This window comes from Muntiacus reevesi, chromosome 3 (genome assembly GCF_963930625.1).
Source record: "Muntiacus reevesi chromosome 3, mMunRee1.1, whole genome shotgun sequence".
NCBI classification, from domain to species: Eukaryota; Metazoa; Chordata; class Mammalia; order Artiodactyla; family Cervidae; genus Muntiacus; species Muntiacus reevesi.
The window spans coordinates 94,426,709-94,447,864 of NC_089251.1; the positions used below are offsets into that span (position 1 = coordinate 94,426,709).

General features: G+C 42.5%; 1 protein-coding gene across 2 annotated transcripts in view; it reads right to left on the reverse strand.

The window, feature by feature from the left end:
- Positions 1-9,036: 9,036 nt before the first annotated feature.
- The window catches only part of IL18R1 (interleukin 18 receptor 1), a 34,806-nt gene continuing 22,686 nt past the window's right edge, over positions 9,037-21,156 (reverse strand). The window contains exons 8-11 of one of the 2 annotated variants that reach the window (XM_065929659.1): positions 20,982-21,121; positions 17,508-17,669; positions 13,573-13,731; positions 9,037-10,396 (exon numbers count right to left, since the gene is read on the reverse strand). In XM_065929659.1, coding sequence (XP_065785731.1) covers positions 10,041-10,396; positions 13,573-13,731; positions 17,508-17,669; positions 20,982-21,121 — 817 coding nt within the window. In that variant the 3' untranslated portion in view covers positions 9,037-10,040. The remainder of the gene's footprint in view (positions 10,397-13,572; positions 13,732-17,507; positions 17,670-20,981; positions 21,122-21,156) is intronic. The other variant, XM_065929660.1, reaches the window with a different exon arrangement.

Below are 21,156 nucleotides of genomic sequence, written 5' to 3' on the forward strand. Positions count from 1 at the left end.
ACGTTGGTAGGCAGATTATTTAACCACTGAGCCACGTGGGAAATCCCAATTAAGAATACTAATGTTCCTTTCATAGAACAAATAAAATCGCTTAATAAGAACCTGAGGACTCTCTGAGAGCTTCCTGGTCAGAAAGAGTCTTGATTAAGCTTCTTGGTTAACCCTAGAAACCATCCTTCCTCAAGATAAGGCTGTTCATTGAGCATGTGAGCACTCCAGGGCTGTTTCTACATTTATCTAGAGGGTGATGTAAAATGCAAAAGAAGACTATGTTCACTTTGGGATGAAGGCAAAATAAGTGTTTGCCTGAGATGGAGGAGAAAAAAGGGAGTGAGTTGTTACAACTAGGAATGAACCCCAAAACATATCCGTCCCAGGTCACAAATCTACCTAGAATTCCAAGAGAAAATGAGGTTTCTTCCAGGCCTGTTTCCAGACAGGTCATAGGGAGCAGATGAACGATATTCCAGGCACATGAAGCTCCAGGCTCACAGCGTCATGAGGGAGCAACATGGCAATAAACAAGTGATGCTGGGAAAGCTGGTCAACCACTTGTAAAAGAATGAAACTAGAACACCTTCTAACACCATACACAAAAATAAACTCAAAATGGATTAAAGATCTAAATGTAAGACCAGAAACTATAAAACTTCTAGAGGAGAACATAGGCAAAACACTCTCCGACATAAATCACAGCAGGATCCTCTATGACCCACCTCCCAGAATATTAGAAATAAAAGCAAAAATACACAAATGGGACCTAATGAAACTTAAAAGTTTTTGCACAACAAAGGAAACTATAAGCAAGGTGAAAAGACAGCCCTCAGAATGGGAGAAAATAATAGCAAATGAAGCAACAGACAAAGGATTAATCTCAAAAATATACAAGCAACTCCTGCAGCTCAATTCCAGAAAAATAAATGACCCAATCAAAAAATGGGCCAAAGAACTAAACAGACATTTCTCCAAAGAAGACATACAGATGGCTAACAAACACATGAAAAGATGCTCAACATCACTCATTATCAGAGAAATGCAAATCAAAACCACAATGAGGTACCATTACACGCCAGTCAGGATGGCTGCTATCCAAAAGTCTACAAGCAGTAAATGCTGGAGAGGGTGTGGAGAAAAGAGAAGCCTCTTACACTGTTGGTGGGAATGCAAACTAGTACAGCCGCTATGGAGAACAGTGTGGAGATTCCTTAAAAAACTGGAAATAGAACTGCCATATGACCCAGCAATCCCACTGCTGCGAATACACACTGAGGAAACCAGAACTGAAAGAGACACTTGCACCCCAATGTTCATCGCAGCACTGTTTATAATAGCCAGGACATGGAAGCAACCTAGATGCCCATCAGCAGATGAATGGATAAGGAAGCTGTGGTACATATACACCATGGAATATTACTCAGCCATTAAAAAGAATTCATTTGAATCAGTTCTAATGAGATGGATGAAACTGGAGCCCATTATACAGAGTGAAGTAAGCCAGAAAGATAAAGACCAACACAGTATACTAACACATATATATGGAATTTAAAAAGATGGTAACGATAACCCTATATGCAAAACAGAAAAAGAGACACAGATGTACAGATCAGACTTTTGGACTCTGTGGGAGAAGGCGAGGGTGGGATGTTCTGAGAATAGCATTGAAACAAGTATACTATCAAGGGTGAAACAGATCACCAGCCCAGGTTGGATGCATGAGACAAGTGCTCAGGGCTGGTGCATTGGGAAGACCCAGAGGGATGGGATGGAGAGGGAGGTGGGAGGGGGGATCAGGATGGGGAACAGATGTAAATCCATGGCTGATTCATGTCAATATATGGCAAAAACCACTACAATATAGTAAAGTAATTAGCCTCCAACTAATAAAAATAAATGAAAAAAAGGAAAAAAAAAAAAGACCTGGGAAGAGATATGTCTAGATTGGAAGGGAAAGGCCAAACATAAGGGTTTTCTGTGGCCTGTATTCAATGCCTGTTGAACTGAACTAGATTCAAGTGAGTTGGGATGTGGGAGCTGTCTTTGTGAAGCTTCAGAGATCCTGACGCAGACCTAGGATTTGAGTCTAAAGTGATTCAGGATGGTGATTCCTAAAGTGAGTTTGATGGCTCAATCTGAGTTTGAAGAGGGCTTGACAGGAGAGGTAAATTTTCTATAGCCCTTGAGGAGGAACTAAAGGTCCTTGACTTAGATTTATGGCTAAACTGTTAGTGTTTCATCTTGCTTTATTGCTATCCTTTGTTTTTACATTTTCTCACTTGGATTAAATTTGCTCTTTGGAACTCAAGGAAAGCCTAGGCAGCTAAAGCTCTCCTATAGACAAGAGGTGGGGGACATGGGGTTCTGTCCCTGGGAATGCCCCCCAGGGGTCCTCTCAGTTTCACATTCCCTGAAGAGTTTAGCACCCCACTTATTGTTATACTCACCAGAGCATTCCCTGTTCTGATTCTTGGTAATTTTCATATTCACTTAGATGATCCAAGAAACACCCTGATCTCTCAGTTCTTCAACTTCCTTTCTTCTAAATGTCTTGTCCTCCACACTTACCTCAGGCATTTATTCCTACACCTTCTGTTACTAGTAATTGACGTGCCTCTGTGATTTCCATCTCAAGCACCTTCCACCCTGAAAGTCTCCTCCTATCAGCTTATTCCCTGAAGCACTCCAATTTGGATTCATTTGTGACATCATGTGGTCACACATGAATCTTTGTTGGTCTTACCAATATGATACCCGCCATTTCTGCATTTTCCAATTTAAGTTTTACCATCATTCAGCATTATCAGTCACTTGCCTATACCCTTGGTTCACTTGACACTCTATTTGATTGCATTAGCTTGAAAAATACTAACTCTATCCCCTAGTTAAACATATACCACTGAATATGGCTGGAAAAAAGACACAGTCATGCCGACTGGTCTCAGTAAGATGAGGGAGACTATAATCGCCATTGCAGGAGATTCAAAAGACACGGGCTCAATTCCTGGGTAGGAAAGATCCTCTGGAGGAGGAAATGGCAACCCAGTATTCTTGCCTGGGAAATCCCATGGACAGAGGAACCTGGCAGGCTACAGTCCATGGAGTCACAAAGGGTTGGACATGACTGAGGGACTGAGCGTGCACACGTTCACACATTAAAACAAGGAGGGAATCTCACAAAACCAAGTGAAGTTTCAGAGGAAAAGAGAGGTGGCTACTGTGGGCTATCGCAGAGAAGTCAAGCGGGATTGAAGAGTTTCCATTAGAATTGGGGATCCAGAGCCCGCACACACTGCAGCAAATGGATCAAGGATTAATGAGCAAGCCAAGCATAGCCTGCCTTTCTAAGAACTTTGACTTTGAACAAAGTAGTATATATAGTCTGTTGCCTTCCTAACAATGAAAGCTGTGCTTTAACCCCCAAACCCACCACTACCACAAACACATTTTCCCTCCCTTTCCACCTCCAAATAATATACCATAATTTTAGTTAAATGTTGAATATTTACAGCATTGTGACCAGGTAAATACTATGTGTGGCTGAGCCATATAATGCTATATGTTTTTCATTGAAAAAGACCCTGATTCTGGGAAAGACTGAAGACATAAGAAGCGGGCAGCAGAGGATGAGATGGTTAGATAGCACCATTGACTCAATGGACATGAATTTGAGCAAACTCTGGGAGATAGCGAAGGATAGGAGAGGCTGTTGTGCTGCAGTCTTTGGGGTCAAAAAGACTCAGACACAACTCAGTGACTAGCACTTAATACTTTGGAAGATATCCTTGGAAGATTAGCCTAGAGTCTATTTCTTTCCATTTCTACCCAATTCTATAATTATTTCTGTTTAGCTAGAAAGGATTGATTGCATTCATTACATCTAAAACATGGCCTATTCAGACATGTTTGATTTTGCCAAATAAAATTGTCACATGAAATCTCAACATAAAAATGGGTAAAACCAGTGCTGGTCTGGCTGACATGTTGGAGGGAGTGGGAGGTGGGGAAAGGTCTGGAGTCCAGCACACCTATGTGCCCTTCTCCCTCCATCCCATTGCCTGGATATTCACTGAGACACCTCTCATGAACCCTGGGATTCCTGAAACCCAATTTGAAAGTTGATTTAATATGTTAACCACTAAGTATTATTATTATTTACTGGAGTATAGTTACTTTACAATGCCGTTACTTTCTACTGTACAATAAAATGAATCAGTATTACATACAGGCATATCCCATCTTTGGGGATTTCCTCCCTGGTTAGGTCCCCACAGAGCATTGAATAGGGTTCCCCGTGCTCTACAGTAATCAGTTATCTATTTTACACGTAGTATCAGTAGTGTATACCTGTCAATCCCAGTCTCCCAGCCCAGCCCACCTCTTCCTCTTGGAATCCTACACTTGTTCTCTATGTTTGTATCTCTGTTTCTGCTTTGCATATAGGTTCGTCTGTACCATTTTTCTAGATCCACATATGTGTGTAAATATACAATACTTGTTTTTCTCTTTCTGACTTACTTCACTCTATGTGAAAGCCTCTCCAGGTTCTCACCATTATTAAACTTGCACACCAAGTTGTGGCTATTGTGTAACTGGGGTATCATGTGTCCCCTGGATGGTATGGGCAACCACAAAGTAGGTTGCAAAGAGATGAAAGCTGGTTTTCACAAGTCTCTCGCAGATACACAGTGTTGGTCTCGGCACTCCCAGCCTGGCTTGTGATCACTATCGCTGTGGTCTGGAGGTGAGGCTGGAGGCGCCCTGTGTCCTGCCTATAGCACACACAGCCCATTTCCTGTTGGAGCTGTGGTTTGGCCACTCTCTGAAGAGCCCTGCGAGGCTCCCATTTCTCAGAGTAGCTTCTGCTCAGGAAGCTGGTCCCCCCCAAAGCCCAGGTCTCCTCCCTCAGAGCTGCACTCATACCGGGGTGATGCGATGAGCTGCTTCCCCTGAGCATTTAGAGCTGCAATCCAACTCGATTGTGCCGGTGTCTCATTCAGACGAGCAGGCTGATGATGGCTACAGGGAGCTCACCCTCTCTGCACCTGGCTGACAGTCCTCTGGAGCCAGCTGGTCAACCGCTAGCATCCGTATTGGATGCGCTCCTAGTACCTGTCAGGGGTCTGACTCCCTGTATCTTAGCAGGTACCATGGTCGAGTGTACATTCCCATCCTGTGGAGAACGTGGGTGTTATTGCCCTCCATCCTTACCACAGTAGCCTAGAAGAACCCTTGTACTCTTTTGCCCTCCTCTGAGCCATAACTTGGGAAGACCCCCTGGAGAGGAAAATGGCAACCCACTCCAGTACTCATGCGTGGAGAATCCTATGGACATAGAAGCCTGGCAGGCTGCAGTCCCCCTGGTCACAGAGTCAGACATGACCGAAGTGACTTAGCATGCATAGCATGAGCCAGTCCTAAGCAGCCTTGCTTCCTCTCTGCAAGACTGTCTAGACCCTCTGGTACAATGTATCTCCCCAAAAAGTGCCCACAGCTTCCCTCAAGTCTCACTGTGCAACAGGTGATTCCAAAGAGAGGGGATGGTACCCTCTCTGCTCCAGCCTGTCACACTAGCTCAGGATTGGTCCCTGGATTGGTCATGTCTCAGGTTCCAGGCTTTAGAATATTGGGTAATAAGGTCTCTTTCTGCTCTAAGAGTGGAGAAGGAAATGGCAAAGTGGAGAAAGAAATGGCAACCCACTCCAGTATTCTTGCCTGAAGAATCCCATGGGCAGAGGAGCCTGGTGGGCCACAGTCCATGGGATCGCAGTGAGTTGGACACGACTTAGTGACTAAGCTATCACCTGCTCTAAGAAAGTGTCAGAATAATTTAGTAAATGTTTCCAGCACATAATGGACACACATGGAGTGCTTCTTTGTACATCTTAGATGGCTGACTCGTCTCTGATTTTCCGAGATGGACTCCACATGTAAGGACATATGAAGTCATAAAAGAGAGTGACATTATTTTATCAGCCAGTTACTTACTGGTCCTGGTTGGAAATGTTTGCACTTACATTTAAAATATGCACATGAGTTAACTGGCATGTGAATAACCTGATATTTCTGCTGGGCATTGTGTGGCCTTGTGACAGTAAGTTCATTTTTGGCTCCTGGATGGAAGGTGAAACTAAGAAGGTAGGTACAAAGTAATCTGACATAAAAAAAGATAGATGTAAGCATTCATTGTGAATGACCCATATCTTATCAAAGAGGTGGGAATCCACATTGAGAATGAGGGGTTGACATTTTTTTTAAAGTCTTTATTGAATTTGTTACAATATTGTTTCTGTTTTATGTTTGATTTTTTGGCTGAGAGATATATGGGATCTTAACTCCCTGATCAGGAATGAAATTCAAACTCCTTGCATTGCAAGGCAAAGTCCTAATCACTGGACCACCAGAGAAGTCCCTGAAATTTTAAAATAAGTGAAAAAGATGCTGAGATTTTTCAAAAATAAAAGCAAAACATCAATGATTCGTTAATGTATTTTAAAGCACATATTTAATGTATACATTTAACACATTTACTACAAAATCCACTTAATGTATTTAAAGAGACATAATAAAAAAGCAAATCTTTCTATGTGTTAGAGACAATGATGACAGGAATAAAGTTTCTCATGACCATATATTTTCACATATAAATTTCACATATAAATCTTAGTAATTAAATCCTCTTACTTTTTTAACCATACAACTGGCAAGCAAAGTTGTAAGTGCTACGAAAGTTAGATCATTTTCTTATACTGAAAATCTTATTTTTGATTTTCAGTAGTATCTGCCACAGCTGTTCTATTATTTAAGTTGCCTTTTATTTTGTAAATTTTTTGTTTTATGTTGGAGCATCGTTGATTTACGATGTTGTGTTAGTTTCAGATGTACAGCAAAGTGATTCATGTATCCATATCCATATATCCATTCTTTTCCAGATTCTTCTCCCACATAGGTCATTACAGGATATTGAATAGTTTCCTGGACTGTACTGTAGGACAGGACTGTACTGTAGCTAGGACTGATAATCCTAGCTGATTATCTATTTTATATACAGTGGTACCACAGCTGTTTTAAACAGTATCTGCTCTAAATTTTTTTGGAACAGTCATACTGCACCCGTATATCCTAACTAGGCTTCCAAGCTTACCCAGCTCTTTCCTTTCTCTGTAAGGCTGGTAGCTCTCACTCTCTCGCTGACTTTCAGGTCCAGCCATTACCACTAAGACCATCAGGAAGGCCCAGAGTACTGGGTTCACTTTAAGGAGACAGATATATGTCTTTAGATGTTGAAAGTTGCACATGTCCAGTGAAGAAATATCCTCTGCCCTAAGGATATGCTTCTCCTCTATGCTTCTCTGAATAAATAAATATCCTCAAGTCACTGACTCAATGAACCTGAATTTGAGCAAACTCGGGGAGACAGTGAAGGACAGGGAAGCCTGGCAAGCTGAAGTCCATGGGGTCCCAGAGAGTCAGGCATGATGTAGCAACTGAAAAACAACTAGTAATAACAGAAGTGGCAGTACCAACACTTACAGAGTGTTCATTCTGTGCAGAGTTCTTACATTCTTACAGAGTGTTCATTCAACTGATGGAAGGGCTTCATTTATACTGATTCATTTAGTCCCCCTGTACAATTCTTATAAATTCTGATTTTGCTGATGAGGAAAACTCATCACAGGTGAGTTAGAGGAGATGCCAGAGGTCACGGTCATAGTAAACCCAGGATCCAGTTCAAGGGTCTTGGCTGCACACTCCCGTGCATGTCCCTCCATCTGATGTCTCTGTGTGTGTGCTCAGTCTGGTCTCTTTGAGACCCCATGGAATGCAGCCCACTGGACTCCTCTGTTCGTGGGATTTCCCAGCAAGAATCCTGGAGTGGGTTGCCATTTCTTTCTCCGGGGTATCTTCTCAACCCAGGGACAGAACCTGCGTCTCCCTGACAGGTTCGATCCTGCCAGGGATCAAGTAAATTGGCAGGCTGATTTATTTTACTGCTGAGCTGAGGGGCATTTTAGATTTGTAACCTTTTAAAAATTGAGCAAGTATATTTAAAATGCATAACCAACAAGGTCCTACTGGACAGCACAGCAAACTCTGCTCAATGTTATGTAACATTATGTGTTATGTTAGCCTGGATGGGAGGTGAGTTTCGGGGAGAATGGATACATGTGTGTGTGTAGCTGAGTCCCTTTGCTGTCCACCTGAATCTATCACAACATTGTTAACCAGCTATATCCCAATATAAAATAAAAGGTTAAAAAAAAATCGAACAAGTAACCATCAACTTTTTGGCTGCTGAATAACTAATTTGATCTGGTCCCTATCCCATGTCTAAACATTTAAAATCATTAAATGTCTGAGACTATTTTTTAAAAAACCCAGAAAATGATTTGTGTCTGGCATAAAAGGTTGTTCTCATTTCCTTTTAAGAAGTTTCCACAAATAGGTCTAAGTAAGCAAGCCCTCTGTAGCATCTTAGTGGGATTTCAAGAACTGTAGGCCTGCAACAGTAGCAAGGATAATTAAGGATGCCCTGAGGTTGAAACACTGTTTCAATAGCTCATACCTCACACTCTGCCCTGCACATAGCCCTGCAGCCCCACCCCCACCAAATCCCAGGCACTGAGGTGTTTAGAGGGGAGGCTATGGTTTTTCCAGTGGTCATGTATGGATGTGAGAGCTGGACTGTGAAGAAAGCTGAGCACCGAAGAATTGATGCTTTTGAACTGTGGTGTTGGAGAAGACTCTTGAGAGTCCCTTGGACTGCAAAGAGATCCAACCAGTCCATCCTAAAGGAGATCAGTCCTGGGAGTTCATTGGAAGGACTGATGCTGAAGCTGAAACTCCAATACTTTGGCCACCTCATGTGAAGAGTTGACTCATTGGAAAAGACCCTGATGCTGGGAGGGATTGGGGGCAGGAGGAGAAGGGGACGACAGAGGATGAGGTGGCTGGATGGCATCACCGACTCGATGGACATGGGTTTGGGTAGACTCTGGGAACTGGTGATGGACAGGGAGGCCTGGCGTGCTGCAGTTCATGGGGTCGCAAAGAGTCGGACACGACTGAGCGACTGAACTGAACTGAGCTCTTGCAAGAGCTTTGAGACACCATTCCGGTTCCTGTGTCACTCACTGGCTCATAGACAATACCACAAGGTAAACTTAAAATCCTTTAGCTCAACTCTTAGCATTAAAAAGCTCTTAAAACATGCCCTTATTTTAAGGCATAAGTTATTTGCACCATGTCCAGCCTCACATCAGAAGATGAGATGGTTGGATAGCATCATTGATCCAATGGACATGAGTTTGAGCAAACTCCAGGAGATAGTGAAAGACAGGGAGGCCTAGTGGGCTACAGTCCATGGGGTTGCAAAGAACCGGACACGAATGAGCAACTGAACAACAACCGACCTCACAGTTGCTGAATATGTGACTGAGCAGACTGCCTGCATCCAGTTACAGAAGGAGAAGCAGGAGACACATTTCTGTTGAGTTCCCCAGTCTTCTGGGAGCTCAGGGACTTCCCTGTGGCTCAGTTGGTAAAGAATCCGCCTGCAATAAAGGAGAACCTGCTTTGATTCCTGGGTTGGGAAGTTGCCCTGGTGAAGGGATAGGATACCCATTCCAGTATTCTTGGGCTTCCCTAGTGGTTCGGACAGTAAACAATATGCAAGCAATGTGGGAGACCTGGGTTTGATCCCTGGGTTGGGAAGATCCCCTGGAGGAGGACATGGCACCCTACTCCATATTCTTGCCTGGAGAATCCCCATGGACAGAGGAGCCTGGTGGGCTACAGTCCATGGGGTCACAAAGAGTCAGACAAGACTAAGCAACTAAGTACACACACAGTGGAAGTCCACGGCCATGGAGGAATGTTTAGTCTTATCCCCGGCAACCTAAATGCCAAGTTCATCTTCAGTCTGTGAGTAAGACGTTCCCAGACTAGAGTTAAATATTTGAATAATGCCCTCTGTTATCCACAGGTTCAGACACTCAGTCCTCAGACTGCCAAGAGCTCTTTCTTCCGCTCAGCTTTTCTGAAGATTAGGACTTCAAAAGAACAGGCAAGACTTCTGACTCATCTCTGCAGGGTTTGACTGCTTTTGCAGGCATTAGATAAAGAAGATTCTTCCAGAACCTTGAGTTATAAGACAGAGACTTCTCTGCCTTCCACTTCAGAACTCTGTGGGATTTCAACAGCTTCAGTGATTGAGGCAAAAATCTGAAGTCTCCGATAGGTGTAAATTCAATTAAGATGATTTTAATTTTCCTTTCCACCAGTGCTTCATGGAGTCCACTTTCAAGTTCATACCTGACTTCACTAGACATATAACTTTTACTGAGAACGATGATCAGCCTTCGGCTTTTCTCTATCAATGAATGGATTTCATCAACAACAGCTGAAAATACAAGAGATGGAAGGTTAATTTAAGAAAACCAAAAGGGTGGACATGAGATAAAAATCATGTTGCACAGTCCTATTTTGCATTATTGAACTCAACTTCACTAATAAATTTTAAGGTAAGTCATTCTCAGTTTTATATGCCTATTTTTTTTAACTAATTTTTTTTTGGCTGTGTGGCATGTGGTATCTTAGTTAGCCCAGGGATAGAAATCACACCCCCTGCATTGGAAGCTAGGAATCTTAACCACTGGACTGCCGGGGAAGTCCATATGCCTATTAAAAGAAGCAATCAACTGCACACAAAGGTAATAATGAATACCCACTTAGCCTACCTCTGTGCCTGGTATGTGTGTGTGCTCAGCAACATCCGACTCTGAGACCCCATGGAATGTAGCCCACCAGGCTCCTCTGTCCATGGGATTTCCCAGGCAAGAACAATGCAGTTATTTCTTTTTCCAAGTCTGTGCCATACCTTCTTCTAAACACATTACATATATGAACTCCTTTAATCAGCACAATGATCCTATGAGGAAAGCACTGTACTCACCCTCATTTTACAGATGAGGAAACCAAAGCACAGAGTGGTTAAGTAACTTGCCCAGAGTCACACAGCTGGTAAATGGCAGAACTGGAATCTGAACCCAAGTGGTCTGGTTCCAGAATGTCTATTCCTAACCATGACACCATCTTGCCTCTTTACACACATGGAAGAACATGCTAAAATTCTAATTGAGATATTTTAAAAAACACACACACACACAACACTGCCATTATTCTAGACCACAGGTTGAAAGACCTTTTCTGTAAAGGGCCAAATGGTAAATATTTTAGCCTTGCAGGTCATACTGTCGTCGTCACAGCTACTCAGCTCTGCTGATGTAGCTCAAAAGCAGTCACAGACAGCACTGGAGCACATGTGTGTGGCTGTTTCAAAGATTGGACCGGCCCTGTGGTTGACAGACTGACAACCTCTGCTCTAGATCTAGCCCTTCTCAGACTGAGTTTCTAATCCAAACTAATTAAGAGCTGATGCTTTCACACTGTGGTGCTGGAGAAGACTCTTGGGAGTCCCCTGGACAGCAAGGAGATCAAACCAGTCAATTCTGAAGGAAATCAACCCTGAATATTCACTGGAAGAACTGATGCTGAAGCTGAAGCTCCAAATACTTTGGCCACTCAGTTGATTCATTGGAAAAGACCCTGATGCTGGGAAAGATTGAGGGCAAGAGGAGAAGGGGGCAACAGGGATGAGATGGTTGGATGGCATGAGTTTGGACATGAGTTTGAGCAAACTCTGGGAGAAGTGTAGGACAGGGAAGGCTGGCATGCTGCAGTTCATGGGGTCCCAAAGAGATGGACATGACTAAGTAACTGAACAACAATACAAACACTCCTATTTTTATTTAAGAATGAAGAAGAAACCTGTTCTTTAAATGATTCCAAAAAAATAATGGAAATATATTAATAATAAAATGGATGCAAAGTCAAGAAGAAATACTTTGTGACAGCGTACGTCTTCTTGGATACAAAGGAGTGACACGCAAAAGTATCACAGTGCTGAATGCATCTGACAATTTGGTATATTATTCCTGAGAGAGGTTATTTGTTATTTAAAAATATTTTCTCTTTCTAATGCGTAACATTTTCCCTTCTTCATTTGTAACCTAGGAGGGAAAAAACACTTTTTTTTAAGACTTTTTTTTTTTTTTGATGTGGACCATTTTTAAAGTCTTTTTGAACTTCTTGTAACATTGTTCTGTTTTATGCTTTGCATTTTGGCTGCATGGGATCTTAGCTCCCAAACCAGGGATGGAATCTTCACTCCCTGCATTGGAAGGTGAAGTCTTAACCACTGGACCACCAGGGAAGTCCCCACAACTCTTTCTTATTTACTGCCCTATCCTAAATGCCCAAACTTAGAGTTGGGCACAAGGATGGTGCTCAGCGAATGCTGAATGAATGAATGAGTGATGGTAACTATCAAGACATTTGTGTTGCATCATTTGTGAGGCACTAGCATCTAGAATAATTTGACACCAGATTCCAAATCTCTGAAAGACTTTCAGAGAAAGTGTGGAAGTATTACTAAATCTCTTTGAGTTTAGCTGTAATATACTTCAGTATCATGTTATAGCCATTTGTATTCATATATTAATTTAAAAATTGATTTTCACAATCAAAATATAGCACGAACCGTCAATCTCATTTTATTTAACCTTTACCATTACTCCTAATTTCTACTTCAATTTTCTCACAATGTCAACATGATAAAGAAGAAATGTTTTTTGCTAAGAATTAACCTATGTTTATAGTCCAAAGAATCATGTATTAAATTAGGGACTGGTTTTGCTATACACAAAATACCATCAAAAGAGGGATTCATCCTGTGCTCAGTCATGTTCAAAGATTTGTGACTCCATGGACTGTAACCCACCAGGCTCCTCTGTCCATGGGATTCTCCAGGCAAGAATATTGGAGTGGGTTGCCATTTTCTCCTAAAGGGGATCTCCCCACCCAGAGATAGAACCCACATCTTCTGACTGGCAGGCGGCAGATTCTTTACCACTGAGCCACCAGGGAAGTCCTTAGTCTGGTCTATTAAATGCTTTGTGATAGCAATTCTGGCCCTGGTTTTGAAAACAGAGCACTTGCTCCCTTTCTCCAGAGTCAGAGAACTGTGAAGCAAGATGAAGAGTTCAAGTCCTGGACCAGGCCCCCGAGAGGCCACACTTGGAAGGAGTGCAGGTTGCTCATAATTTCTGGTTTACAGGGGAACAGCTACCCACTCCAGTATTCTGGCCTGGAGAATTCCATGGACTGGACTGTCCCTGGAGTCGCAGAGTTGGACATGACTAAGTGACTTTCACTTTCCTTTCATTTCTAAGCAAACAGGAGAGCATTTCATAAGGTAAGCTATTCATCTTTTAAAAACCATCTCTACTAATGTTCCTTATTTTTTTAAAATGACTTCTTTTAAAATTGGATGTACTGTGTTTATTTATTATTAATGTGTATTTACTTATTTGGCTGCACCTCACAGCATGTGGGGTCTTAGCTCCCCACCCAGGGATTGAACCCACACTTCCTGTATTGGCAGCTAGGAGGTTTAACCACTGGACGGCCAGGGAAGTCCCCTTCCACTAGTTTTCTATCTGGTATTCCCCTTCTTACCTCCTCCAGGAACCACATCTCTTTCAAATATGCATAACTTATACCCAAAATGTTTCTCCAGCACCCTGGGCAAAGTCTCCACAGCAAACACGTGCTCCTCCCCGTGCTCGGGCTGACATTCTTTCAGGTAGGACACAAAGGCGTCATATGTTTTTCCGTCTAGGAGATAAGGTTGACCCTTTCCATTAGTGTGAAAACAAGGCTTTATGTAACTAAAGACGGAGTGAAAGTCCTGGAAGGTGGGGATGGAATCACTGAAAAAGAAAAGTTAAGTATACCATCCGCACATTCAAACACATCAATCCAATGCAGTGCATACACTAAATTACATTCTCTACTATGTGTGAGATAGAGAGCTAGTGGGAAGCTGTGTATAGCACAGGGAGCTCAGCTTGGTGCTCTGTGATGACCTAGGGGGTGGGATGTCGGGGGGTGGGGGGCGCGTTGGTGGAGGGCGGTCCAAGAGGGACGGGACACATGTATCCATATAGCTGATTCACTTTGTGGTACATCAAAAACTAACACACTGTTGAGCAATTATACTCCAATAAAAAAAAATCTGTGCAGTTTTTCATATATTGATTATACCTCGATGAAGCTATGAAATAAAAGAATAAAATATTTTTGATAGAAAACAAATTAAAAAATATAACAAGAAGGTTTAAACTAGGTAATGCCTAAGGTCCCTCAAGTATCCTTTGGTTCCATGTTTTCATGCATCACTCTTTATCTCTGACTTTTGAAGCTGTCAACAACAAGGAATACACTCAATTATTATTATAGGCCAACAAAAAAATAACCTACTCAGACCTTGTATGGGAATCAAGTAGTCAACTGGCAAATGTTTCCTAAACATGTACATTAAGAGTCCCGCTGTTTGACACCAAAAAGGTCTCTTGCCACAGAGAACTGTGAAGACAGATAAAGAGTTCAAGTCCTAGACCAGGTCCCCAAAAGGCTGTAACTGGAAGGAGTGCAAACTATAGGTTAGGGCACTAAGGGAATTTTAAGAAAATAGAAGGTCAAGGAGCCCAAAGATGCCCTCTCTCCAGGATCAGGAAGCAAATCTTATCTTGGCTTATTCTACTGCTATTAATATCATTTAATTTTACCACCATCTGAATCTACCCTCAAAACAACCCCCTGAAGGTGAGAATAAAAAGAAAGCTGAGTATTTACCCTGGAGAATAGAAAGAAGTGATGGGAGATGATTGAAATCATATGCTATAGGAACACATGCTACATGGTCTATGATGCTTTAGATGGCAATAGAAAAGCTTCTGGTCTATTAAAGGTTTTCATTGATGACATCTGCTTCTATTTAATTCTGGATAGGAAAGCAGTGTTCAAGGGGACTGTGTTAGCAAACAATAAAGACTGTTCTACTAACTGGGTGACTGAAAAATAATACACATTCCTCTCTTCTGCTTTCATCCAATCTATTTGAGAAGACACATGAGTGGACACATGCAACAACTTGAAAAGGCTGACAAATAACACATTAGCAGCTATGAGTCAGTGTAAACAAAACAGCAAACAAACAAATAAAGTAACTTGGTCAAAGAGTAAGCAGAGATCTCCATGGATATGAGGTTAGTTGGGGTCAGTTGAGGAAGAAGGCGGAGTAGTTGTAAAATAGTCTACCTTATCCCATGACATTTGATTAGATGCTAGAGGAATTGGATTTATGCTTGGGTACATTATTGGGGTGAATGAATCTGCTACTGAGTTGAAGGCTAAATATTATCAGCTTCTTTATTTCAAAAGAATAGGGTAAAAGCATTCTCGGTCCATGTTCTTTATGTTAAGTATCACTTATGCTCAACGACCCAGCCCAATATCTTCAGCAGTATCCAAGCTCACAAAACAACCCTTTCTGTCTCTGGGAAAAGATTCTCCAGTTCTGCCTCTTGCATCCTGGTTCAGCAGTTCAAATCAGAACTTATCATTGGGTTTAGAGCAACTGCTTTGCAGAATAGAGCACATATGAAAGACTGAACATTTGGTAAAGATTGCAGAATTCACATGCATATCAAAGGTAAGAAAAGTTGGCAGAAATAGAGCTACTTCTGAATTTAATCAGTAAGTGGGTCCCTTGAATAACTCTTAGGTTGTTGTGAAATACAGCTATCTATCAGGATAAGTAAGAGCCAGTGATTCCATTGGGCTTCCCGGGTGACTTAGTGACTTAGTAATGAATCTACCTGCCAATGCAGGAGACGCAAGAGACATAGGTTTGACTCCTGGCCTGGGAAGATCCCCCAGAGTAGGAAATGACAGCTGGCTCCAGTATTCTTGCCTGGAAAATTCCATGGACAGAGGAGCCTGGTGGGCTACAGTCCATGGGGCTAGAGAGTTGGACACAATTGAGTGACTAAGCGCACACATGTAATCAAAACAACTGTATCCACATCTACAGTTCTAGTCATTCTACTTTAGGGAGTTTTCCTTCAGTACACTGCATACAAACGAAATGACAACTATACAAATTTCTCCACTACATAATTTCTGCAATAACGGAAGGTTCTAAGAAACCCAAGTGTCCATCAAGTGGTGACTCAATAAACAAAGGCAAATCCACAGAAATAAAACATTGTGCAACCCGAAAAAATGAGAGGCTTTATAAACTAAGATGGGAGGGTATCCAAGATACACTAAAACAAAGTTCAGAATAGGGTGTTGAGCATGGCAAGATCTGTCTTTCAAATAGGAGTGAAATATGATTCTATATGATTAATATTCATTTGAATATACTACCAATAGGAGTGAGGTGGGAAACAGGCATTGGATGAACATGTACGCATCATCTCTAAGAGTTTTGGTGTTTTGAGCTATGTATGTGCTACACACACACACACAGATACAAAAGCAAGTGCAATAGATTATTCACATATCTTTCTAATTTGGTAACTATTTTGAATTTAAAAAATTATTTATCTCTTTATTTGGTTGCCCTGGCCTTATTTGCAGCCCTTGGAATCTTAACTGTGACATGTGGGATTTTTTTTTAGTAGTGACATTCAGAATCTCTTTTTTTAGCTGCAGCATGTGGAATATAGTTCCCAGACCCGGGATCAAACCTGGGGCCCCTGCATTGGGAACTTGGAGTCTTAGCCACTGGATCACCAGGGAAGCCCCTGTATTTTGAATCTTGAGGACTTCTGTTAGTGTAGGTGTTAGTCGCTCAGTCATGCCCAACTCTCTGCGACCCCATGGACTACAGCCCACAAGGCTTCTCTGTCCATGAGATTTTCCAGGCAAGGATACTGGAGTGGGTTGCCATTTCCTTCTCCAGGGGAGAGCGAGCACGAGGAGCCGGGTATGCCTGGAGTGGGGGGGGCTCGGGACGCAACACGCTGTGGCGGGTGAGCCGGAAGACCCTGAGGACTTCTAGTCACCTTAAAAATCAGGAAAACTGAGAAACCACAGTCCCCGGATAGGAGGAGCAGACAAAAAAATAGCAGATCTAGGGGACTGGAACTCAGGTCATGTGGTATGGAGTTCAAGGTTCTGGCAAGTCCATCATGCAGCCTCCTTTGCCAGGTTTAAATAATGAACCATGATACAACTCAACTCAATTTAAATGACTTTAATTGAGTGTGCACTTTGTGTAAGGCACCAGGTGGTGTGTGAGCAATGACGTTCAGACACACAGTCCTTGGGCAAGAACACCTCACAGGACATTTAGAAGGACACAGCATACATGCATGAATGATTAGAGGATAATTTTTGGCAATAGGTAAGTAAGCACAAGAAAAAGTGGCACAGACAACATCCACAGCAGATGATTCATCAGGTCAATTTTTCTTATGGAAAACCTCTACTGCCATTAACTCAACAATATAATCAACATAAGGTGAAGATTAATATGTATTTACATAGCTTCTTAATGAAACTGTAATGATAAAAGATCCCAGCATTAAGAAATTCGTTACCTGTTAAGGTTTCGTCTCTTCCCATGAAATGTCTATAAAATAGAACCAAGTCAACTCTATAAATGACACCCACGGTCACAAGGCAGACAGCCACCACTGAGATCACGACAGCTACGATCATTCCTCTAGTGAAGACGTGGCCGGGGATGTCAACCATGTCTTCTAGAAAGAAAAAGAAAATGGGAAAAATAAGTCAGGGAAATTTCATTAGAGTCTTTCACTGTCACATTACCGTGGTCAGTTTTTTTAACTTTTAACACAAGTCAACTTGTCTATCCAGTTACTCTGAACTCCTGCCTTTAGTCTCCTGTGATGATCCTTCTGCTCCACAGAAATGTGTACAAGGGTATTATTCAGAGATGTGAACTGAAAGTCTGTTCCTACCCGAGGAAGTCAGATTTCTAGGGCGCTGAGACACCAGGGTGAAATGCAGAAGGACCCACATGTAAACTTCAGTTCGTGGGCTGGGAACATATTGTGAAGGTGTGGGATCGTTGAAGATTAATTTTTATTTTATTTTTTAATTAATTTTTGCTGATTTACAGTGTGGTGCTAGTTTCTACTATACAGCAAAATGAATCGGCCACACATATACATACCCTCCATCCCGTATGGACTTCCTTCTTGTCGGCTCACGGCAAAGCATTCAGCAGAGTCCTCTGTGCTATGCAGTATGTTCTCATTAGTGATCTGTCTTATGGGTCTACATGTGTCAACCCCAAGGCCCCACTTCCCCCTTGGCACCCACACACGTGTTCTCTACGTTTGCGTCTCTATTTCCGCTCTGCAGGCAGGATCATCCATACCATTTTTCTACATTGCACACATATATGAATGTACGGTGTTGGTTTTCCTCTTTCTGACTTCACCGTGTATGACTGTCTAGGCCCACCTGTGTCTCTGCAAAGGGCGCTCACTATATTTTAACTGAAGCACAGCTGATTGACACTGTTATGCTAGGCCCAGGTGCACAGCAAAGTGAGTCTGCTCTGTGTACACATAAATGCACTCTTCTTCAGGTTCTTTCCTCACACAGACCATCACAGAACGCTGAGCAGCGCGCCCTGTGGTATACAGCAGATCCTTATTTGTTATCTATCTGATACCCAGCAGTATGTATACGTCAATCCCAACCTTCCAATTCACCCCTCCCGCACCCCTTACTCTCCGGTCACCTTGACAGACGGAGTGCCCAGGTGACATCACGTGGGCTCCAGCCTGGACCCATCACCTATTCTGTGTCCCAGAGAAAGTCACTGATGCCCTAAACTCTTAGCATTTTATCTGTACACACAGGACAGCAAGGAAGCTAGGAATATTTTCTCTTTCACTTACAGGGCTGCTATTTTGAAGGTGGGTTAAATATTACAAATAAGTAGTGAACACAATACCTGGCACTCAGCTCTGAGAATTTTTGCATATTTTTATATGAAAATGTCCTTTGAGAAAAAAACATCACCTTTCCTAGATTTATGCTCATTACGGACAACATAACACATAAAGGTATAAAGGACAGAATAAATTTTTTAATAAATCTGTTCAAAACTTTTAAAGTTGCACATTTTATTTTTTTTTATTTTAATTTTTTGGCCATACAGCATGAGGAATCTTAGTTCTCCAAGCAGGGACTGAACCCACACCCCAGCATTGGAAGTTTGGAGTCCCAATCACTAGACCAGAAGGGAAATCCCAATAGAATAATTTTTAATAACCATTCCACAGTGTGACCATGGCCACTACCAACACACTAGTACATTTCCTTCTAGATTTTCTTTTTTCTCTGAAAACATTTATTTAATTGGAACCACATGGTGATCACTCTTTATTGCTTAACATTATATTATGAGCATTTCTCTACATCTTACAATTATAATTCATGCCATCCCAATATTTAGATCAACTCCAATTTTTCATAAATATACATAATGTTGCAATGAATATATGTATAAACCCTTACCTATGTTTCTGAATATTTTCCTCGAGTACATTCTAATGGTGGTGGGATTGATTTCTGGGTCAAAGAGTATAAACATACACAAAGCTCTTGTCATCTTGACACAATTTTAGGGATTATCTTTCCAGTAAAAATAACTATTAGGATGTAAGTAAGCAAACACCGGGCTTTCCTGGTGGCTCAGTGGTAAAGAACCCATCTGCCAGTGCAGAAGACGTGAATTTGATCCCTGGGTCAGGAAGATTCCCTGGAGGAGGAAATGGCAACCTCTCCAGTATTCCTGCTCAGTGAATCCCACGGACAGAGGAGCCTGACGGGCTACAGTCCATGGGGTCACAGTCGGACACGACTAAGTGACTAAACAACAAAAGCAAATGCTGTTGCTTAATAAGTTAACTCTGGATAAACATAGGCCCTGAGGCTCCTGCATCTCTGAAAGGAAGGATGTAACTGTATCACACAATGCACACACTTTCATGCTGGCCCAAACACTCTTCCAGGGAAAATGATGGCGTCAAAGACCAAACTCCCTAGGTAATATCTGTGAGCCCAGGAGAAGAAGATAAGGTCAGAGTAGAAACTTTTACGGCAGAGATAGCACAGCCTTGTGCGGACCTAGGACAGTGCACCGCTGTCTGAGCAGCCACTTCTGAGCATCTCCTGAGTTCATGTCCTGGGGCTGGACTGTTTTGGTGGAGGTTGGAGTTGGTGGTGGTGGTTGTTTAGTTGCTAACTCAGGTCTCACTCTTTGTGACTCCATGGACTGTAGCTTGCCAGTTCCTCTGCCCATGGATTTACTAGGCAAGAATATTGGAGTACATTGCCATTTCCTTCTTCAGGGGATCTTCCTAACCCAGGGATCGAATGCAGGTCTCCTGCATTGCAGGTGGATTCCTTACCAACCGAGCCACCAGGGATACCCAACATGAAGGTGGGTAATTCTGGAATACTCCATCAGATAGGTACTGAAACACCTGAAGAGTCCAGTGATCAGTCATCAAATAACTGTCCACTTGCCAAGACCAGGGACTGGCCCAAAGGAGGGAAACCTAAGTTCGCCTTTGTTGAATGAAGAACCAGCCCAGGGCTCCTGTGCCCATGGCCCCGCTGAGTTAGGATGGAGGCAGGACCACTGGCTGCATCCTCCACCCAGCTGCAAACTTCCCTCTGGTTATCGAGAGTGTGGCGGAGCTGTTCAGACTACCTCCCCCACGATCCTTGCCCACCAGCATCTTCAATCCTGACCTCCACCTACTTCCCTGCTCCGGGCTCCTGGCTGCTGCATAGGATTGGAACATGACTGAGAGCAAAGATAGACCTGAGGCTTTCATTCCTCACAAAGGACAGCAGCGAAGGCTGAGCACCAGCTCTGCCACTGAACACCTGTGATAAGTCAGACCCTTCCCCTCTCAGGAGCTCAGTTCCTGGTTTGCAAGGTGAGGAAGTGATGAGCTATGACGGGCCTCTCAGTTGCAGCATTCTAGGTTTGCACCGACTTCCAAAAATAAAATTTCTCACACCTTCTACCAGCAAGACGAAGCTTTTGGTGTCGATGCCTCCCTGGTTGACCGCAGTGCAATTGTATGCAAAGTTTAGATTTCTTGTATTTATATTCTCAATCCTCAGTATTGTAGAAGCAAGCCATTTGCCTTCTGAAGTCCTGTAAGACAGGAACATGGTTTAGCAAAAGGCTGT